The 22,620-nt window shown below is 40.1% G+C and overlaps 1 protein-coding gene and 1 non-coding gene across 2 annotated transcripts in view; one reads left to right on the top strand and one right to left on the bottom strand.

The window, feature by feature from the left end:
- The window catches only part of LOC126470529 (liprin-alpha-1), a 1,209,312-nt gene that overhangs the window by 1,059,728 nt on the left and 126,964 nt on the right, over positions 1–22,620 (top strand). The window contains exons 12-14 of the mRNA XM_050098447.1: positions 785–941; positions 2,332–2,453; positions 14,458–14,606. Of these exons, the coding sequence (XP_049954404.1) occupies positions 785–941; positions 2,332–2,453; positions 14,458–14,606 (428 nt within the window). The remainder of the gene's footprint in view (positions 1–784; positions 942–2,331; positions 2,454–14,457; positions 14,607–22,620) is intronic.
- On the bottom strand, positions 1,867–1,941 carry Trnap-cgg (transfer RNA proline (anticodon CGG)). The gene has a single exon. It is a non-coding gene; the product is annotated as a tRNA-Pro (tRNA).

The following is a 22,620-nucleotide window of genomic DNA, read 5'->3' as shown; positions in this document are numbered from 1 at the left end:
TAGTTGCCATGCATGTCTGAAGGAACATTGCATCGTAATTTGCAATAACACAGGCATTGCAACATCACAAAAGTTATTTAGTACTGTTTGTTACAGACCGTATGCATTGTAACGTAGCCTTGTGACATCAGTGGCAGAGATGTCACTTTAGCTCTTGTATGTCACAAGAGTATGGTTTATATAGTGGTTTGTCTGTCATAACCAGTTTTCTGACAGTTTCTCTAAATTGCTTTAGACAAATGCTAGAATGGTTCTCCCTCACATACATTGCCAATTCATCTCTTCCTCAGGAGTGATAAAATGCTCGATCTCTGAAGATTATATTGTTTGAGTGTTGTTGAGCATTAAAATAAAAAATCTCTGCCCATTTGATACTTGAACGTAGAAATGGCAGTTTCACTACTTCATCACTGATTAGCATAGTAGTAATCCAGTCATCCATCTTAGTATATTTGAATTCCAAGACAGGGAAACGTGTTGATGAGTTCAACAGTGAATGTTATTATGTAAGGTGCATCAATTGCTATTGTGCTGCCAGCTGCACGAGTCCATCTGGAGTGACAACTGAAAAACTGTGCCAGAGCAAGGACTTGAACATAGATTTCCTGCTTTTTGCAAAAATCCAGATTAATGTTTTGATTCTGGCTCAAATTTTCAATTGTCACTTCAGGTGAATGTCAGTATAGTTACTGCAGTAAGTAGCAGGTGATCTTAGTAAGAGCTAATATTATTATGTGATGGATGCTGCTACAATTCTGTAACACATTTTAAATTTTGTTCTCAGGCTCAAGAGAGGCACGGGTCAGCGGAGGACAGAATTCAGCGCTTAGAGGCCCAATTAGAGGAGAAAAATGCTGAGCTGTTGCGGTTGAACCAAAGGCTTAAAATGAACGAAGAACACAATACAAGGCTATCATCAACTGTGGACAAATTGTTATCAGGTGATCCAGTTTCACTTCTGAATTATAATAATAATAATAATTATTATTATTAGTGTTGTTGTTGTTGTTGTTGTTGTTGTTGTTGTTGTTGGTGGTGGTGGTGGTGGTGGTGGTGGTGGTAATGTTATTATTATATTATTATCATTTTTATTGGTTAATTGATTCATTGGCATCATGTCGGATAATATTGTGGAAGCTGCACAGTATTTCAAGACAGCTGCTTGTCATCTTCAGGTGCTTACTAACACGTTGCTGCAGTTTCTCACCAATATATACACTGGCTCACTAGAAAAGCGCAGGTGCCAAGGGGGCGGGGCTATAACATCATCGTAGACAAATCATAGAGTATAGCGACATCCAGTGCCGGCGAAATGGGCCATGGTCTTCACAGTCGCACTGCAGGAAAAGCTTGGCCGCAAATCGTGGCCCAGCACATTTGTGGACGTAGTGTTGGTGTCCAGTTTAACTGTGCAGACTCCAATTCCCCATCTTTGCTGACTCAGACTTGCTCATCTATAGCTGATGATGGCTTAGTACTGCCAGTGCTGGTTCCCATGCCTCGCTGAACTGAAATCCTATGTCTCTATTACGCAGGTCATTACTTATACATACTTTGACTGCTTCTTTAAAGATTGAGTCCAAGTACATGGAAGTGGACAAAAAAATTGTTGTCTGTTCATAGTTCGTGCTATGTGTCATGGTAAGACAGTGTTCAGCAACAGCAGACTTTCCTGGCTGATGCAATGTGGTGTGACGTGTACAGTGAATCTATCCTTAACAGTGTGGCACGTCTGGGCAATGTATACATTGTGCAGCTTCCACAACATTATCCGACTTTATGCCCGTGAACCAATGAAGCAGAATGAGATTTTCACTCTGCAGCGGAGTGTGCACTGATATGAAACTTCCTGGCAGATTAAAACTGTGTGTCCGACCGAGACTCGAACTCGGGACCTTTGCCTTCCGCGGGCAAGTGCTCTACCAACTGAGCTACCGAAGCAGGACTCACGCCCGGTCCTCACAGCTTTATTTCTGCCAGTATCTCGTCTCCTACCTTCCAAACTTTACAGAAGCTCTCCTGCGAACCTTGCAGAACTAGCACTCCTGAAAGAAAGGATATTGCGGAGACATGGCTTAGCCACAGCCTGGGGGATGTTTCCAGAATGAGATTTTCACTCTGCAGTGGAGTGTGCGCTGATATGAAACTTCCTGGCAGATTAAAACTGTGTGCCCGACCGAGGCAAAGGTCCCGAGTTGGAGTCTGTATGGTGGATAAAACTACTGTAGGAAATTTAAAAAAATTAATATTAAAAGTTTTGTATTACTATATTATATATATTGTATTATGAATGAAGTGGTGCTAAATGTGTAACTGAAGTGTTTGTTTTAGAATCAAATGAAAGGCTTCAAGTACACCTGAAGGAAAGGATGCATGCTCTAGAAGAGAAAAATGCTCTCACTCAGGAACTGGAAAAAACCCGAAAAGTTGCAGAGGACCTCCAGGGAGAAAAGGTGTGTTACATAATTTTGGCATATATAGAAAAATTTATTTTTTTCATTTGTTTTTGTGTGATCATGAAAGAGAGAGTGAGTGTGAGTGCGAGTGGGGTTGTGTGTGTGTGTGTGGGGGGGGGGGTTACGTCTGCATACATACTTGGCAAGCCACTGCATGGTACATGGTGAAGGGTACTATGTACCACTACTAGTCACTTGCAAATAGAATGAGGGAAAAACGGTTGTCTATATGTCTCTGTATGAGTGCTAATTTTCCTTTTCTTTGTGGGCCTTATGCGAAATGTACGCCAGCAGCAGTACAGTTGTTGTGCAGGCAGCGTCAGATGCTGGTTCTCTAATTTTTCTCAATAGTGCCTTGTGAAAAGAACGTCTTCCCTCCAGGGATTAACATTGCAGTTTGTGAAGTATCTCTGTAATACTGGCACAATGATCGAACCTACTGGTAACAAATCTAAAAGCATACCTCTAAATTGCTTCATTGTCATCTTTTTAATTCAATCTGGTGGTGATCCCACACACTCAAACAGTGCTCAAGAATGAGTAACTTTAGCGCTTTATATGCAGTCTCTTTTGTGGATGAGCTACACTTTCTTAAAATTCTCTCAATCAACCGAAGTCAACCATTTGCCGTCTCTCTGTCATCCTCATGTGCTCGTTCCATTTCATATTGCTTTGCAACAATATGCTTGATGTTTAATCGACTTGACTATGTCAGGCAGCTTATTACTAATGCTGCATTCTAATGCTACAGGGTTGTTTTTCCTACTCATCTGCATTAACTTACATTTTTCTGTATTTAGAGCTAGCTAACATCTATCACACTAACTAGAAGTTCCATAAGTCATCTTGTGTGTGCCCCGTCACTTAATGGCACTTTCCCATACACCACAATTTCATCAACAAATGGCTATAAATTGCATCTCATCCTGTCCATCAGTCATTTATGTATGTAGAGAATAAGACCAGTTCTCTCTCACTTCCCTGGGGCACTCCTGACAATACCCTTGTCTCTGTTGAACACTTGTTACCAAATACAGTGTACTGGGTTGTATTAGTTGAGAAGTCATCGAGCCACTCGCATATCTGGTAACCTATTCCGTATGCTCAGACCTTCATTAACAGTGTGCAGTGGGGCACTATGTCAGAGGCTTTCAAGAAATCTTAGGTATATGGAATCTAGCTGTTGCCATCCATCTGTGATTTGCAGGGTATCATGTGAGGAAAGGGCAGGCTGCATTTCACATGAGCAGTGCTTCCTGCATGCATGCTGATTTGTTGACAGAAACTTTTTTGTCACAAGGAAATTTATTGTATTCAAACTTGGGATAGGTTTGAGAATTCTGAAGCAGAATATTGTTTAAGTATTGGTCTGCAATTATGCAGGTGTGTTCTTTAACTCCTTTTATCTACAGGAGTCACCTGCACATTATTTCAGCCAGATGGCACTTTTCACTGGGAGAGAGATTTGTGATAAAGCTAGGTAAGGGGCCAATGCCGTAGAGTACTCTCTGTAAACCCAAATTGAGATTTCATCCACATGTGACAACTAATTTGTTTTAAATTCTTTCAGTTGCTTCTGTATGCCAGTGTTACCTATTACTATGTCCTCCATACAGGATTGTGTGTGATGGTCAAATGACAGTATGTTTGTATGATCTGCCTTTGTGAATGAGTTCTTAAACATGTGATTTAAAAAAAAAAAATGGCTCTGAGCACTATGGGACTTAACTTCTGAGGTCATCAGTCCCCTAGAACATAGAACTACTTAAACCTAACTAACCTGAGGACATCACACACATCCATGCCCGAGGCAGGATTCGAACCTGCGACCGTAGCGGTTGCGCGGTTCCAGACTGTAGCGCCTAGACCTGCTCGGACACTCCAGCCGGCGTGATTTGAAAATTCAGTGTTCCTTTTGTTGCTTTCTATTGCCACACTATTTTGATCGATGAGTGAGTGAATAGAAGCCTTCAACCAGCATAGTGATTTTATGCAGGATCAGAATTTGTTGAGGTTTTCATTAAGAACTGTGCTAAGGCATGATACTGGAAGTTGTTACATGCTTCGCTCTTCGATCTTCTTAAATACACAAAAAATTCTACTATCTTTTAACTGTTGACTTATGTGTGTGTGTGTGTTTTTTTTTTTTGTGAACCGAGACTGCAAGAATCTCTGCTTCCTTAGCATTTTCTGAATATTATTATTAAATCACAGTGGATCTTTTTGGTCCTTTATCCATTTACTCAGCACATACTTATCCATGGCATGATTTACAATCAGTTTAAACTTTTCCATAGTTCCTCTATGTCCATTGTATTGGAACTAATTGATGTCCCTCCATTGCTGAAATGCTTTTTCTAGCACAGTTACTCTTCTAATCATCTTGACTGATTTATCAACTTTAGTCTTTGAAAGATGAAAAATTCAGCCAACTATTTGTGTAATGCAGATTTATTGGAACCCTTGATGTAGGTTTATAAAATTATCTTGTTCAGAAGAAGATTTTAACATCAGTAGCATAGCAATTTCCTCCTGAAGAAGATAAAACTGTAATTATCAAAACCTAGGTCAAAGGGCTCTGATGAACCTGCAGTACACAATAGGTTGGCAGATTCCCCCCCCCCCCCCCCCCCCTCCCCTCTCAAAGATGGTTGCTTTAGAATTGCTGTTTGTCACTATGATAATATCAGGATAAGATATCCCTGTTTCTACACTGGCCCTGTTGATAAGTCAGGCGCATTTGTTGCTGCAAGGTCTAAAATATTTTGGTTACGTGTGGGCTGTGAAACTAGCTGCTCAAGACAGTTTCCTGAAAATGTGTTCAAAATTATTTCATAGGGCTGTCTGCTTATATTAGCTGCAATAAATCCAGAGATGTCCCAGTCTATATTTGTTAGGTTAAAGTCACCTCTAACTAATGTTGCATGATTGGGATATTTCCGTGCTACTGAGAATAGACTTCCCTGGAATGATTCTCAAACTTTTATGACAGAAACATCTGATAACTAACTTGAGTCCAACTAGGCCTGCTACTTGTGTCCAGATAACTTCACAGCCAGACTCAGTTTCAATCTCAGTAGTCACAATATTTTTGTTGATAGAAGTGAACATTCCCTCTCCTAAGGTGTCTAATTTATCTTTTCATTATACATCCCATGCCTTGCTAAATACCTCAAAGCTTTTTACTTCACGTTTCAGTGAGAAGGATGGGGGAGTATTATGGTATATGGTACTGGTATATGATGTGCTTGCTACCACAGGTAAACAGTGACTTTTACTTTTCAAGTATAGAGATAAATTTATATCATAATTATTGACATAACATCCTTAGGAGCAATGCAGTGATCCAAAGATTAGTTGAGAAATTTACTTTTGAAATATAGAGATAAGTGTGTATCATAATTATTGACATAACATCCTTAGGAGCAGTGCAGTGATCCAAAGATTAGTTGAGAAATGTTTATTCAGTGTAGATCTTAAGAAGACAAATTTAAAATTACCCATTATCATGTGTGAGGGACAACAGCATCCATAAATATATGTGTTGAATAATAATACTTGGCTGTTTTTGTAAATAATTTATTTCATGAACAATTTCATAGCCTAGAAGCCACATCATCATACGATTTAACATATCAGACCTGGTGATGTAGCTGCTAGGCTACAAAACCAGTTGTTAAATAAATTATTTACAAGAGCAGCCAAGTGGTTATTATTGAACAAATTTAAAACTGTTCTGCTTCAACAGACTTGTCACATAAATTGATGACACCATATTATGATCACTATAACGAATCAACGTGGGAATTTTATTTTGTTGTAGGTACTGATGTTATTGGCTCGAGAGCTACTCTTTAACCATTAAAAACTTTAAGAGTATTTGACATGAATGTTTTGTTTAAGCTTATCATAGACTACAATATGGAATGGTTGATATTTTTAACTACTCTAGCATCGTCCCATTTACAACACATCAAAGCAGTGGGGCCTACTTGTTTTTGAGGTATGACTTGTTAATTTGAAGCTCTTCCTCTAGATATGAAACTATGTGGACTGCTGTGAACAACATTATGGGAAGAAAGGTAAATGTTAAGGAACGATCTCTGTGAATTCTGATAGTAGAAAGACTGACAGTGGGTACGGTACTGCCAGTGAGTTTAGCAAATACTTTTCAGAAATTGTAAATGATCTCATATGGAAAATTGAAAGTGAAGACTTGCAGTGTCTTATTTTTACCTTCAACAACATTGAATTAAATTTAGAAAATTATGCAAACCAAGATTAAGAAATTAATATCTCTTCACCCTTATACAATTCCTTGTTTTTTACTTTGTAAATACCCCAACTCATTAGGGAACCTCTGTTGAGTACTGTCACTACCTTGTTGTAGGTATATATGCAGTCATTAAAATCCGTGAAAATAGTACATCTTTACAAAAAGATAAAAGAAATAAGTAATTTCAGTATATCCATTGTGGAAGAATCTAATCAAATACCAAAAGCTGAGCAATGCAGAAATTTATGAACTCATGACATTGCTTGTATTAGTCCTCTCACATAACTGTATTTCATTCAGTGGCAAATTTTGCATGCAAAACAATGGTCCCCAAAACAGTGGTCTGGAAATGGGTAGCAGCCTTGCAGGCTTGCTTGCTGACATATTTGTTCATAATCTGGAACAAGACTTCTTCTTAACACACCCACAATTTACAGACAAAATTCTGTATAATAAGATACAATAATACTTTTCAATGGTCCACAAGAAGAACTAAATAATCTAGCAGATGAAATGAATAAAATGCACCCAAACACTAAATTCACAATTGAACACCAGAGCACTGAAGGAATTAACTTTCTTGACATGAATATCTCCATCACAATAAGAAGCATACCTTCCAATTACACAGAAAACCCACTACCAGTGATGTTACCATTAACAATACCTCATGCCACCCAAACCAACATAAAACTGCTTTCTTCAGGTCATCTGTAAGAGGTATGCACCGCACTCCTATCAGTGAAGAAGATGCATGTAAAGAAATGAACATACTTAAATCTATAGCCGAAAATAATGATTATAATGCCTCTTTGATAAACACCCTAGTTGAAAAAATCTGAAGTAAAGTCAAGCAACCACTGTCACCATTACAAACTAAGAAAGAAATGCCAAAATTTGTCTTTCTTTCATTACTTGGCAAAGGAATATAAAGCTGCCAACCTTTTCAGACCACACAACATAGAAGTATCCTTCCACACTGACAATAAACTACAAAATAAAATTGTTTGCAATAATAAATCCACTGGAGATTGGCATACAAATTCTGGCATGTACAAGCTCACATGCTCCTGTTTGGCATACAAATTCTGGCATGTACAAACTCACATGCTCCTGTTCTTCCTTCTACATAGGCCAAACAGGGAGAAATTTTGCAACCCACTACAAAGAACATGTGGATGCCCATCGACTCAAAAACTTAAATAAGTCCAGTTTTGCATCACATGTTACTCATTATGAACACTCTGTTGATGATATCAATGACAGTCTTTCTGTGCTACACATTGTTGGGAAAGGACTACAGATTGTCCCAGGAAGGGGAAACTTTATTGACACATTCCTGGGGTCAGATACATCACATGATCACACTGACAGAACCACAGGCACATAGACACAGGCAACAGAGCATGCACAATGTCGGCACTAGTACAGTGTATATCCACCTTTCGCAGCAACGCAGGCTGCTATTCTCCCATGGAGACGATCGTAGAGATGCTGGATGTAGTCCTGTGGAACGGCTTGCCATGCCATTTCCACCTGGCGCCTCAGTTGGACCAGCGTTCGTGCTGGACGTGCAGACCGCGTGAGACGACGCTTCATCCAGTCCCAAACATGCTCAATGGGGGACAAATCTGGAGATCTTGCTGGCCAGGGTAGTTGACCTAAACCTTCTAGAGCACGTTGGGTGGCACGGGATACATGCGGACATGCATTGTCCTGTTGGAACAGCAAGTTCCCTTGCCGGTCTAGGAATGGCAGAACGATGGGTTCGATGACGGTTTGGATGTACCGTGCACTATTCAGTGTCCCCTCGACGATCACCAGTGGTGTACGGCCAGTGTAGGAGATCGCTCCCCACACCATGATGCCGGGTGTTGGCCCTGTGTGCCTCGGTCATATGCAGTCCTGATTGTGGCGCTCACCTGCACGGCGCCAAACACGCATACGACCATCATTGGCACCAAGGTAGAAGCGACTCTCATCGCTGAAGACGACACGTCTCCATTCGTCCCTCCATTCACGCCTGTCGCGACACCACTGGAGGCAGGCTGCACGATGTTGGGGCGTGAGCGGAAGACGGCCTAACGGTGTGCGGGACCGTAGCCCAGCTTCATGGAGACGGTTGCGGATGGTCCTCGCCGATACCCCAGGAGCAACAGTGTCCCTAATTTGCTGGGAAGTGGCGGTGCGGTCCCCTATGGCACTGCGTAGGATCCTACAGTCTTGGCGTGCATCTGTGCGTCGCTGCGGTCCAGTCCCAGGTCGACGGGCACGTGCACCTTCCGCCGACCACTGGCGACAACATCGATGTACTGTGGAGACCCCACGCCCCACGTGTTGAGCAATTCGGCGGTACGTCCACCCGGCCTCCCGCATGCCCACTATACGCCCTCGCTCAAAGTCCGTCAACTGCACATACGGTTCACGTCCACGCTGTCGCGGCATGCTACCAGTGTTAAAGACTGTGATGGAGCTCCGTATGCCACGGCAAACTGGCTGACACTGATGGCGGCGGTGCACAAATGCTGCGCAGCTAGCGCCATTCGACGGCCAACACCGCGGTTCCTGGTGTGTCCGCTGTGCCGTGCGTGTGATCATTGCTTGTACAGCCCTCTCGCAGTGTCCGGAGCAAGTATGGTGGGTCTAACACACCGGTGTCAATGTGTTCTTTTTTCCATTTCCAGGAGTGTTTGTTCATGGTTGAATAAATTGTCAAAAAGTGACTGGTTGCATTTTTATTACCAGATAAATGCCAAAAAGAAATAAGGTTACCAGCTACATACGTGTAGCAGTCATCTCTGTTTTTTAGCACTGTGGAGTGTTTGAATATGCTGTAGTTACTACCCTAGAATATTTCTTGTAAAAAAAAAAGTTTATTTCACCAGCCCAGTTTGGACTGTATAAAAATAAAACAACATTGGATGATTTGGTTGAATTTTTGCAAGACTGACAAATTTAGTAGACAATAAACAGCCAAATATTGGCCTTTTCCTTGATCTGACAAAGGGTTTTAACATGGTTAATCACAAAACTCTAGCAGAAAAATCTATTGCAGTATAGGATGTGTGATACTGCTCACAGTGGATTCTACATCTGTGTAAATGGACCACTGACGTTTTTGAAAGTCAGAAACTACTATATATCCAATGAAATAGGTTACACCCAATCAAACTTACATAGGACAATTAATCAAACAGTGCAAAATCCAGGATGGAATGTAACAACATTATGGAAATGATAGTTGTACTCACTATATAGTGGAGATACTGAGTCGCAGAAAGACAAAGGCTTTGTTGACCGAAACCTAACTTTGTGAGTATTTTTGTTGTGCCCCTCAGTGACATCCTAAAACTTCTACTGCTGGCATAATGTTTGTATCAACTGTAGAAGTTTGATACCATACTGTAACAGTATGATGTTTAAGAGTGTCTTGCATGTTAAACTCTATTACCTTCATAATCTGTATTTGGTTAATTGTGTATTCCTCTAATGTTAATGTTAATTAAAGGCATCTGTATTATGTAATTCAAATTCTACTGAACTTGTTCGAATTTGAAAATGCTATCTGAGTCATTTTAGCCTCCAGTATTAGGAGATGAAATGTTAGACACAGAAATAAACCTTGGACCATGGCTATTACTGATGAAAATCAGATTCATTTAAAAATGTAATTCAAAAATTGTACCACCTAGTTTTTATAACTGCTGTAGATAGGCATCATATATATATATCACCCGCCAGCATTTCATCATGTTGACATATCCCATATGATATGTACAGGTGATGAATGACCATGACCTAACGGACAAATAAAATGTATGTACGTATGACTCAGAGCAGCATTGTTCATTCACTGTCTCGGAAGTCTAGCAACATTATCGTGTATCTTATTCTTATTCACCATGAATAACAAGTATCTTGTCACGCCTTTTTGAGGTATGCTAGATGACACTTCTGCTTGTAATGACCTCTTCCTGATGAGGATGAACAGTTGAATTCTGTTTGCTAGGAAGCCCTCATTCAATTTCCGTGTCTGGTCTGATATTTTCTAAGCATATATTTTACTTGCTGTGTGTTTGTATGGATTTGTTTCAAGGCTTTACAGAAGTGAAAAGAACCCAGAAGCAATCTGATAAGATATGCAGAGTGGATAACAACTAACAGAAACCACTCTGGTTTCTAAGCCGTTTTTATGGTATTCCAGAAAGTCATAATATGCATACCTAAGTTGTTCCATAATTCTACAGCTGATAAACATCAGAAATATAGCTCTGCAGTATTGCAGCTCTGTCTTAGAACCTTCCCTGGAAATTGGAAAGGATTTGACATGTATACAGTAATCCATTGTCCCTGTAATATTAAATAAACTGTTGGTAGAAGAGGAACCACTTGTGTTCAGTAATTAATGGAAATGTAAAACTCAATATATCTTTACCAGCAGCCACTATTGGTACTGACATGAGCTTTAAAGCCTGGGGAAGGAAGGGGAAAGGCCTGCAAGTAGTTAGTAATGAAGCAGGAAATAAGTGGTGCCTGCAATCTGCATTTAAGCAGTGTTGCTATTTCCATGTTGGCAGACATCACCACCCTTCCTGCTCAGTGGAAGAACACTTGCCATAGGTCTAGTGGTTTCCATATATGTTGTTTTCGCATGCATGTAATAATCGGAACTGGGATCTGCAAGACAGTGCCCTATTTTAAAACAGTTTCAGGAGACTAAACCACTCATGTCAGTGACCAATGACTGACTGAATTATTTTGACTGATTTTATGTCCCTAATCAATGTGGAGTGTTCTGATGATTCAACTGAAAAACTAGTTTAAGGATGTGATTTTCCTGCCTAGACTGTCATTTCATTTTGAAATGAACACTTTATTTCATTATTTTACAGTTGGCTAATGTCACCCTCTTGGAATTCATCAGACTACATCACAATAATTTTTTTTTATGGTTATAGTATGTTATGAACCACACATTTATAAGGGGAAAACAGAACATGTTATGACGTCCCTAATAAGAGTTTGTCACAATCATAGTATATATAAGGAGAATTATCAATTACGTGAAGTCCATATGTAACATGGAAGAAGTGTAACCCTTTTGTGGGTTTTATCACTGCACCAGCATACATAAAATATGTTAGCATAAATATGCAATTGGCAACACACATGGTATGGTCAACATCTAAAAGTGTGTGTTTCCAATTAAATGGTTACACTAATGTATTATATTGTTATGTCTGTTGTTCAGGTACAAAATCCATGTAAGGACTGCACTTTTCTATTTTACATCTAGACTTCACATTTTTGATAGTTGTGCACGTATTTACTATGATTGTGGGAAACTTTTATTAGGGATGTCATCACATGTTGTATATACACCACACAGATGTACAGATGTGTGGAACATGTTATGTTCAGCTTTTATCCATCAGTGAACCTATTAATTTTTTGTAGTACCTCTCTTTTATTTTTATTTTCTAGTGCAGTCTGTGAAATCTAAATCATCTTCCCATTCTTTACTTCCTTCTATCTCACATGATTTATCTGGCGTCTCTCCTACAATGTATTTGAATTCGAGACATAGCTCCTTTGCGTTTTTGTCCCCATGACTAAATATTTGTTGTTAGTTGCACATATAATTACCGCTAACTTTCTTCTTGCATTTGTTTAAAAAATTTTTGCTTCTTTTCTTAAAGTTCTATTAATGTATGTAACTGTTGACACTACTATTGTTTTGATGTCACTTAGTCTTTCCTCCACAATAGTTAAACCAAAAAGTGTCAGTGTGTTCTTACCAACTATAACACTCTATAAAAGAACCATTTTACAAGTAACTTTTTGAAAACATGTCTAGAAAACTTCCCATGTGTGTGTGTGTGTGTGTGTGTGTGTGTGTGTGTGTGTGTGTGTGTGTGTGTGTGTGCGCGCGCGCGCGCACGCGCTATTTACTAGACAAATACAGCTCTGGAACATTTGCTAGCAAATTGAAACTGTCTGAAACTGTTATGCAGTCAAGAATTTGCTGAGTGTGACTGTAGGCTAATATCAATTACTGCTGCACTTATGAAAGTCAGAAACCACCGAGTGAAACTTGATTTTGACCCTTAAGGGTTTGCAAGAAAATTAAGGTAATTTACATATCCTGCCTGCTTTTCAGCAGGTTTGTAGTATGTGAGTGTCAGTTGTTTGTGCTTAGTCATCTATGTTATCCTTTAACAGTGACTGGGAAAGGAATAACTCTACTTTATAGTTACTGAAGCAGAAAGATCTGCAGCTATCCTTACAAGTAATCACATTAAAAAACACATTTTTGAACTTCATAAAAGAAGTGGAAAAACAGGAGACTTGGAAAATCTTCCTTCCTTCCATCAATTCATGATTACTTTCCTTAAAAAATTGGAGTAACAAGATTGATTTCGTCCAAAGTTGTTTCATGGATGTAGATTGTAATGAGACAAGAAATTACCTTGTTTTCATTGTGTGTTGGGCTACTTTTCATATTTGTAACATCTCATATTTTAAATGTCTGCCTCAAGAGATTTACAAGCCATTGTGGATAAAAAAATCTTGTACTGACAAAATTAATTGTGAGGTTTTGATTTTAATGGACACTATAGTTATTTCTGTTTAGAGAAAAAACATATATTGTGTCAAACATTTTCTACAATTTTACTTTGCTTTGAGGTAGGTGATAAATACTCCCTATTTAATTTGTTAAGTGTGCTGCAAGAATCTCTTCCCAAACTACTTTCATATGCAGTGTTTCCCAAAAGATGTATTTGAATATTGCTCATAAGAATGTGTTGTACATATATGACGTGTTTCAGTCAACCATATTGTAGCCATTACACATTGTATCATTCTTTGGGCTTCTGTTTTTGTCACATACACTATCAGTTTAATGAAGCAGAATACTTCAAAAAATGGCTCTGAGCACTATGGGACTTAACATAGGAGGTCATCAGTCCCCTAGATCTTAGAAATACTTAAACCTAACTAATCTAAGGACATCACTCACATCCATGCCCAAGATAGGATTCAAACCTGCGACCGTAGCAATCGCGCGGTTGCAGACTGAAGTGCCTAGAACCGCTCGGCCACACCGGCCGGTGAAGCAGAATACTGTATCATTTAAATTACCATTACTGTTACTGTTTACAGAACATACTTTGGTCTTTATTTTTGTGTGGTTTGTTACATATTATATACAGATTAAGGTTCAACTTATCATTTCTACTTGACAACTTCTCCTACTTCCTAGATGAATTTCTGAATCTACACTATATTTATTTTTGGACTGCATTCATCTTATTTTGATGTAGATAAAGATTTCAAAATGTCCTTTTATGTAAACAGTAAGATTTCAAAAAACCTACTTACGTAAATGGCCAGCATGTAGCCATGTTTTCTCAGAGAAAATATATCCTATTTCCAAACATACTGAGAAGTTCCTGATAGTGATGACTTGTCATTTTGATACATGGAACACACAAAAAAGAAAGAAAACCAAACTTAACCATACTAGCTTCTTCAGAGAAGTCCTTCATGCATTTACTAGGTACTGGTGGACACTTGAGTAAATTATGTAAGCATAAATGCAAAGATTAAATAAAATTTATTCTGCCTAGTTATATGTGGGTAGTCATAAAAATGTCCCTCCATTTCTTGTTTTTCCCCCTCTGTTTGTTACATACTAAAATAAAAAAGGATGTTCTTTTTCAGGGTGACATTGTCAAAGAACTGAGCAAAGCACGACTAGAAATAGACAATGTGAAGAGGCAGATGCTTCAGCAAGAGATAGCATTTAACATTCAACAAACAGATGCTTTAACAAGGTTAGATAAGTTGCAAAAGGATCTGGAAAGCAGAAGGTATTATAAAAAATTCCATGTTTTACATTTTCAGTTACTGAAGTACCAGCAGCGAATCTTTGTGTATCAGCTGCATTGTTTCTTTTATGAGTTTCTTCAGTCATAATATTTCACTTCAGAAACTGTTGACAGTAATAGTTTCAAGAAACATGAATTTTACAAAAGAGGATATAAACTATAATCATCATTTCCACTATTACTGTGATTTCCAGCCCAGTTGTTGATAATGTAAAACATGTGAAAATTATAAGTTCTTCGAAGATTCATATTTAGTTTTGTAACTGACAAGGTAAGTGTTTCAACTGTTTGAGTCAAATTTGTGTGAAACATAAATACTGGGCTCGTTGTGTGTCTCAGATTGCAATGGTAGTAGCCCCTTACTGAGGAAATGCCTAGTTTTTGAATAATAAAGATATATAATTTGTGAACTAGATGTCCTTTTTGTGCACAACTACACTACTGCAGTGCGTGCTGTACGGTATGGTATCGTGAGATGGGACTTTTGTGATATATTCATTCAGGCAGTCCCCACTGTTGTTGTGTGAAGGGAACTACCTATGGTGCACTAGTGTGCAGTTATACATTGTAGATCATTCTGGCTTCATGTCATTAAATATTCATGTATATTTAAAGTTTAGTAGTGATGGATTTGCCGTTGTACTGTTAGTACATTTATTCTTCTAGTTAAAAGTTTTCACATTGAGCTTATAAACTTTTGTTTTTCAGCTAACATGCATCACATCAACCCAATTCATGTTGTGAATGTTTTACAAAACTATGTGGTACAGTCAACAGTGTATTATAATGTGATAGATGATGAAACTGAAGACCTTTCTTTTGTCAATACACTGTTGAAGCTCATTAACGAGAAGTTCTTTGGAGAAATATCTCCGAATCTAAATTATACCTTTGTGAATGAATATGTTTTTGGGGCCGCAGCAGTAATTACAGTAATTAGTGGGAATGAAGATGATTATTCTACAAACAAGTATGAACCATCATCATCAGATGGAGCTAAATGAAACAAATTGACAGAAACCACTGTATACCAGTGTTCTTTAATCCTTTAATAAAAAAGGAAATGTTTGAAAAATTTAAGAAATACAGGGGTTGTCGTCTTATTGCCCATTATTTCAGTTTAAGAAATTGGGCTATTATTTCTGCCAAAAAACACAATTGTAAATGTCTTGCCTTCAAAACCCTTTTAGACTGATTTAAGAGAGAAAATCTCATTTGTTTTTGAAACATATTTGTTTCGATGAAAGAAAAGAAGGATGAAAAAGATGTAATGGAGTCTGCTGCAGCTCTTGTACACAAGGTTTATGTCTTACACAGGTGAAGGGTAAAGTGGATACAGTATTTTCAGTTCAGACCATTCATGATTTGAATATGAAATGGGAAGTGGACAAACTTAATTGAATGTAGGGGAAAAGCACACACTTGCTGTAGTGAAATCCATTTCATCTGTAACACATTCTTATAATCTCCAACAACTGGTGAAGCTGCTAATAACATGGAAAACAGCTTTTGGTTAAAAAATATTTTCATCCCAGATTTAAAAGACCACCTTACTGTTGCTTGACTCTTGGATTGTGAAACCAGTGAAGCTACATTTCGAGAAACTGAAATTCAGAAATTCTTAAATGGAAAATTTGTATTTGTAGAAATATTATATCTCACACTAATTGTGAATGAATGTAATCTTTGTACTTATGTGCATTTGTGTGTATGCGTGTGTGCGTATGTTTGTATGTATGCCTGTTAAAGAATAAAAATAAATGTGTCTGTTTGTGTTTAAACAATCTTTTTCATTACATACTGTACAGTATATCGCAGAATTTCTTTTTGTTTTGGAATAGCAGTGCCATTTGCCTGAAAAATGGACATTTGGCTCATGAATGCATGGCCTGATTGCTCGAAAACAAGGCATTTCCTTAACAGGGGATCTTCACCACTGTCCTCGCCGACTTGAAATGAGGCTAATATGAGTTTCACCCAAATACAACTCCTATAGTTGAAACACCTACCTTGTGAGCATAGTTAATGATGCTACTCCCATTTAACTGTTTCATTTTTCCAATTGACTGTATAATTTTCATATGTGAAGTACATTTAATGAAATGAAAATTTAAAAGTGTAAATTGTTGGTAGTAATAATTATTATTCCCATACAGAGATTGAAATTAATACTTCCTTACAAAAATAACAGTATAATAATCATGGCACTAAATTGGTTGTAAATTGTGTGTTTCCCACTGTTTATTCTTTCTTAACAGTAACAAAGAGCCCTGTGATAGATAAAGCATACAGTTAGGGGTAATTAAATAAAAAAATATTAATGCTTATGAAAATAAATAAATAAATGCTTAATGGTTACCAAGACATCAGCATTAAAAGAATGATGAGAGGAATTATTCAACAATGCTCTTACTATACTCCTTTCTTCCTTCAATTTTGATGTTATCTTTTCCCCACTATTTTTGACACCCCCCCTCCCCTCCACAGGGTGGTATGGTTGTCCCTTACAGCTCTTGTATGAGTCCGTGCATGGCACAGTGGTGTACACAGGCCCCCAAGTTGTTGTGGCCCATTCTTCCATCCTGGGTTCCATTTTCTTCTCTGTGCCTCTCCCTCCCTGCCCTCACTCCTTCCCCTCTGCCCCTTCCTTCCCCCCTCTTAGTGTTCTTACTTATGATGACATGTCTATCCACTGGGTTTCTTGTATTCCTTGTGGTTTTTGTTCCCTTTGCCTTGTCCCTCTCACCTTTCCTTTTTGGCATTTTTGATCCCACTTTGGGCTTTGATAGCCATTTCTAAATTTTCTCTCCCCCATAGTATGAGCCAGTTGGGTAAGAACTCCCTCCCTAGCATCTATGGAGTGGATTTCTCTCCTCTCCCCCATCCCCTCTTCCCTCCCTGCCATAGCCCCCCTTCCCCCCTACCGCCCGCCTTCACGGTCACCAGCATGTGCAGCCAGTCCATGTGATAGGAGTGTTATATACCCATCTGGCTGAGCACCCTGACAACGTAGGTATCACATTTCTGATATCTGAGCTGTTGCCTCCCTGTGCATGGCCTTGGAGCAGTGTCATTCTGGAGCATCGGTACTCCTGGCATTGACTGCCATGCCAGATGGCCCTTGCTGTAACTGGGTGGTGCTCATGGGGAGAGGCCTTGATTGGAGTGGGTGGTATCAGGGTCGATGCTTTGTGTATGGAACACATTAAGCTCCAAAAAACTGGCCATTCTTTTATGGCCATCACTTCAGTTAGCAATGGATCATTTAATGCTGCTGCTTTGACCCTGCAGCATTCCCTTCTCTGGCTACACACTGTGAGGAGGGCCAAACTTGCCGGCTTGGGGTGAAATACTTTCCACAGTACTTGACCTGCACTAGGACTGATGGGGACACTTTCACCACCAAGAAGCCATTATATTTGTGGAAAATATCGGAAACAAGTTTGGTGAAGTGGAGTGTCTCTGTAAGATGTGGCCGGGTTCTTGTTGTTCAAAACTTCTTCTGCCACCCAGTCTGCAAGCCCTTCGTGCTTGTGACCATCTTCGTGATGTCTCAGTGTCCTCACCAGTCTTTGAATATGGTTGAGGAAATCATTTTCCATAGGGGTGTTCAGTTTGTTTGGTGTGTGCAGGAAGGTCATGAGAACAATTGTGTCAATACTGGCACCATTATCGTGGCATTTGAGGGAGATACCCTCCTGGAGAAGGTCAAGGCTATGTGTTGTCGGTGTGACATGCGGTGTTTGCATTTCAAGCACGTCTTCCTGATGCACGGCAGACCCTATATGTGGTGAATGTGGACATCCACTGTGTGAGGAGAGCCCCTGTTTCCTGCCATCCATGTGTGTTTATTTTCTTGACCGTCACTGTCTGCACTACCAGATTGCCTGATTTATAAGAAGGAAAAGAAAATACAGGAGTAAAAGTACTTGGATCATTTATCTTACACTGAGGCTCATCAGAAATATGGCAGTCTTAGCCCTGTGTTGATGATCTCTAACATTGCCTCTGTTATGTTCTTTCCGCCTCCTTCCTCCTCCTCCTTACCCCTCTGCCCCCTCTCCCTCCTCTCATGCTTCCCTCCAGTTCCAGTGCCCTCCACTCCAGGTACTGCTCCACCTCCCCGGCTGGAGAAGTGTCCCCCATCTTCGGTGCCCACCAGTGATGGGCCCCCCTCCTGGTGGGACACCTCATCTGGAAACAGCAGACTGAAGCTTCCCACTTATGTTTTACCCTCTGTCAGGTGGAATCCTTCGATGAAGCTTTTACTGAATAGAAACTACTTCTAACCCTCTTCTTCCCACGATTTGGCCCCTGGCCCTGATTCCATCCATAACCAATTGTTTCAACACTTCAGTCCTCCACAATGAGAATATGTCCTCCAGGTATTTAACTGTATTTGGCTCCAAGGCATTTTCTGATCTCTGCTCTCTGTGGAGAGACATTATTGTTGTTTCTGTCCTTAAGCCTGGCAAGGATCCATCGTACCTTGATAGTTACCAGCCAATCAGTCTGACCAACGCCACCTGCAAGTTATGTGAACAGATGATGGCTCATCAGCTCTGTTGGGTCGTCAAATATCAGGACTTTTTATCTCCTTGCAGCTTTCAAGAGGTGCGGTCTCTGATCGACTCTCTTCTTCGATTGGAAACTGCAGTTTGGCAGGCCTTTACTATGCACCACCATCTTGTCACAGTTTTCTTTGCTCTTCATAAAGCCTATGACACAGCTTGATGTCATCACATTCCACTTATGCTCCATGAGTGCAGTTTTCAGGGCCCACTTTCAATTTTTATTCGCCAGTGCCTGTCCCACTGGTTATTCAGAGTTCGGGTTGGCACCGCTCTCAGCACTCCACAGCCTAGGAGAATGGCGTTCCACAGAGCTCCATATTAAGTGTCCTTCTTTTTCTCATTGCTGTTAATGGACTTTTGGCCTCTGCCAGACCGTTGCTCACCTTGCTCTGTATGTGGATGATTTCTGTATTTGGACTAGCTTCCAGTCGGTGGCCTCTGTGGAGCAAGATCTCCAGGGTGCCAGACAGCACACTTCTGCATGGACACTGTGGTGTCACCGCCAGACACCACACTTGCTAAGTGGCTCAGAGGGTAGAGCATCTGCCATTTAAGCAAGAGATCCCGGGTTCGAGTCCCAATCAGGGCAGTATAGTTACGAACGCGAATTGGCCTTGTCGCCAACTGTTGTGGACTGGCTGAAGGCACAGTCTGGTTCACTGATAGGACCTGATTTACTATAGACAAGTTAAACAACTGAAGTAAATCGAAACCAAACAAGTTCATTGCAGCAGAAGAACGAAGTACGTAAAATGACACAAGTTTTGTTTGTCCTTTGTATGTTGCAAGAAGGCTGCACTGTCCTAACACAGGGAGGCCGTGACCTGAATATGTAGTTAGCTTAACATTTGCGGCACGCAACGGAGGTGTGCCCAGCTGTTTGTACGTGTCTTGATTGATCAGTGAAACTGCAGCTCTGGTATCGAGCTGGAATGGTATCACTTTGCCATTAATGTCCAAGTCTACAAAAAGTTTATTGTCCTGCTGACGACAAGAGCGACTTTCTCATGCAACGTGAAGTGACACAGGTACAAAATCACTTGCGACTCGACGGGATTTCACTGTTGCCTTGAAGTCCACAACAGACACACTCACACAGTTTTCAATTCTCTCCCCTTAAGTCGAGGGTGGTGCATTTCTGTTGTCGTGCTACAGTCCTGATCCGGAACTCTACCTCAATACCCAACTCCTGACCATTATCCCCCAGTTCCATTTCTTGGGTCTTCTTTTTGACAGTAAGCTTACTTGGTTGCCCCATAACCACTGTCTGAAAGTTGGCTGTTTTCGTAAACTCAGTGTCCTTTACTCCCTTGCCCACATCTTTTGGGGCGCAGATTATTCGACTCTTCTCCACCATTATTGGTCATTATTTCTGGCTCATCTGGACAATGTTTGTCAGGTTTATAGATCAACTGCCCCTTCCACAGTGCTTCTCTTGGACCCGCTTCACCACCGTGGTATCCATTTAGCCTTTCACACTAGTCCTGCCAATAGTCTTCTGGTTGATGCTCGGATCCTTCCCCTTTCAGTTCGGCAGTCTCAACATTTGGTTTTCATTGCCATCACTATCCTCTTCTATTCTTTTTGCGGCTTTGGGATGTCGCCCGCCCACTGCCTGCCCTCAGGTTGGTTTAACGGTGGACTCTGTCTTGCTTATCTCCACTTCCTCAGCCCCAGATTCAGATGGATCCCTTCCATGCCCAAAGGTCTTCATCACTCCAGTGGTGTTCCATTGTTTGTTCTGCCAACTCTTATGGGAGTTTCAGGATGCTATGGTTCCTTACACCAGTGGCTCTAAATCCACTGATCGCATGGGATATGCATCCTCCTTCGCCCAAGATTTGTTATGTATGGACTCAATGAATGGCCTTCAGGCTATGGCTTGGTGTTTGTCTCGCCACCCCTTAGTATCTGCCATCCACAACCTTCTCACAGATCTTGGCACTGCTGCTTGTTTGGTTGATTTCCTTTGGGTTCCCAGCCACATGGGTATCCCGGGTAATGAACTTGCCGATAATCTGGCTGGGTGGGCTGCCACCTGTCCCCATTCTCCGTGACCACTCTAGGAGTGAATTTGCAGCTTTATGCCAAATCCCTTTTTGCTCAATTGTGGGCTGACTCTTGGGGGCTACCCCCATGTCTGATACAGGATACTCGCACCATATGCAAGGTTGACCCATGGTTTTCTACTCTGCACTACCCTCCCCCCCCCCCCCCCCCTTTTGTGGGGGCGCCCCTCACTGTGATCAATGTTTTGTTGCACTGGCCCCACCTTTTGGCCCTTCACACTAAATATACCTTCCAGCCTTTCTTGTCCCAGTGTTTTAGTGGATGACCCTTACACGGTTACATCTGTCCTCGGTTTTCTTTGTGAAAGTTATTTATCCTCCCAGGTCTGAGTGCCTGAAATCCCTCGAGAACTGGAGCCCACTTTTCCTTGTTCCTGATATGAATGTTGGAAATGATATCTTGTTTACATCCACTCACAGGTAATGCAACTATCAGTTCTGTCAATCATTTGTACATGTGTGTGGCAAAATGGGCACTATAACATCATTTGATTAGTGATTAAAATTGTCAATTTACTTAACCAACTGAGATTTTCACTTTAGGATATTGTTGTGTTACTAGGGCAACTTAGTTCCAAAAAACATGATGATGCCTAATGAGTGTTACACCCTGAACAAGATTTTAAATTGATCTGATGATGCCGTGGTAATGAGCCAGAACTGGTAGTCAGTAAACAAAATTTATGATTTTGACATAGAATTTTTATCTGCATGCGTTTTAAATCAACAGATTGCATATCTCCTCCAGTTGACAATGCCAAAGAATAGCATCTATGATATGGGTGAGTTGCCATCAGATTTTTAGAAAAGCATTATCATCATATTACCAGAAAAGGCAGATAAATATGAAAGTTACTGGAGGGTTAGCTTGACAAGTCATGCTTTTTAACTGCTGATCTGAATAATATACCGAAAAATCGAAAGAAAAATTGAAGGTTTACTCTATGGGGATCAGTTTGATTTCAAGAAGAGAAACAGTATTATAAAGCAATTGTGTCATTGCTCTTGGTAATGGAGGATAGACTGAAGAAAAATCAGGATACTTTCCTAGCGTTTATGAACTGACAAAAGGGTTTCAGAAATTTGAGGATGAATAAAAATGTTCACAGTCTGTAAAAGATTGGGGCTAAAGTATAGTGATAAATAAATGACTTCAGTATCTACAATACACAACTGGGAGTAATTAGGGGAAGGCGAAGACAGACAACTTTGTGTAAAGTTGTCTTACACCATTGTTTAATGGTGTAAGCTAGGATTGCAGCCTATGACCACTGCCATTATAATTTTAATTAATATTGTGTTTATACTGGTTGCTGGTGAGGAGGAAATTTAGTTATTAGTATTTTATTAATG

Source organism: Schistocerca serialis, chromosome 3 (genome assembly GCF_023864345.2).
Source record: "Schistocerca serialis cubense isolate TAMUIC-IGC-003099 chromosome 3, iqSchSeri2.2, whole genome shotgun sequence".
Taxonomy (NCBI): Eukaryota; Metazoa; Arthropoda; class Insecta; order Orthoptera; family Acrididae; genus Schistocerca; species Schistocerca serialis.
The sequence above is the reverse complement of the archived record's forward strand: the minus strand, read 5'-3'. Positions and strand labels throughout refer to the sequence as shown.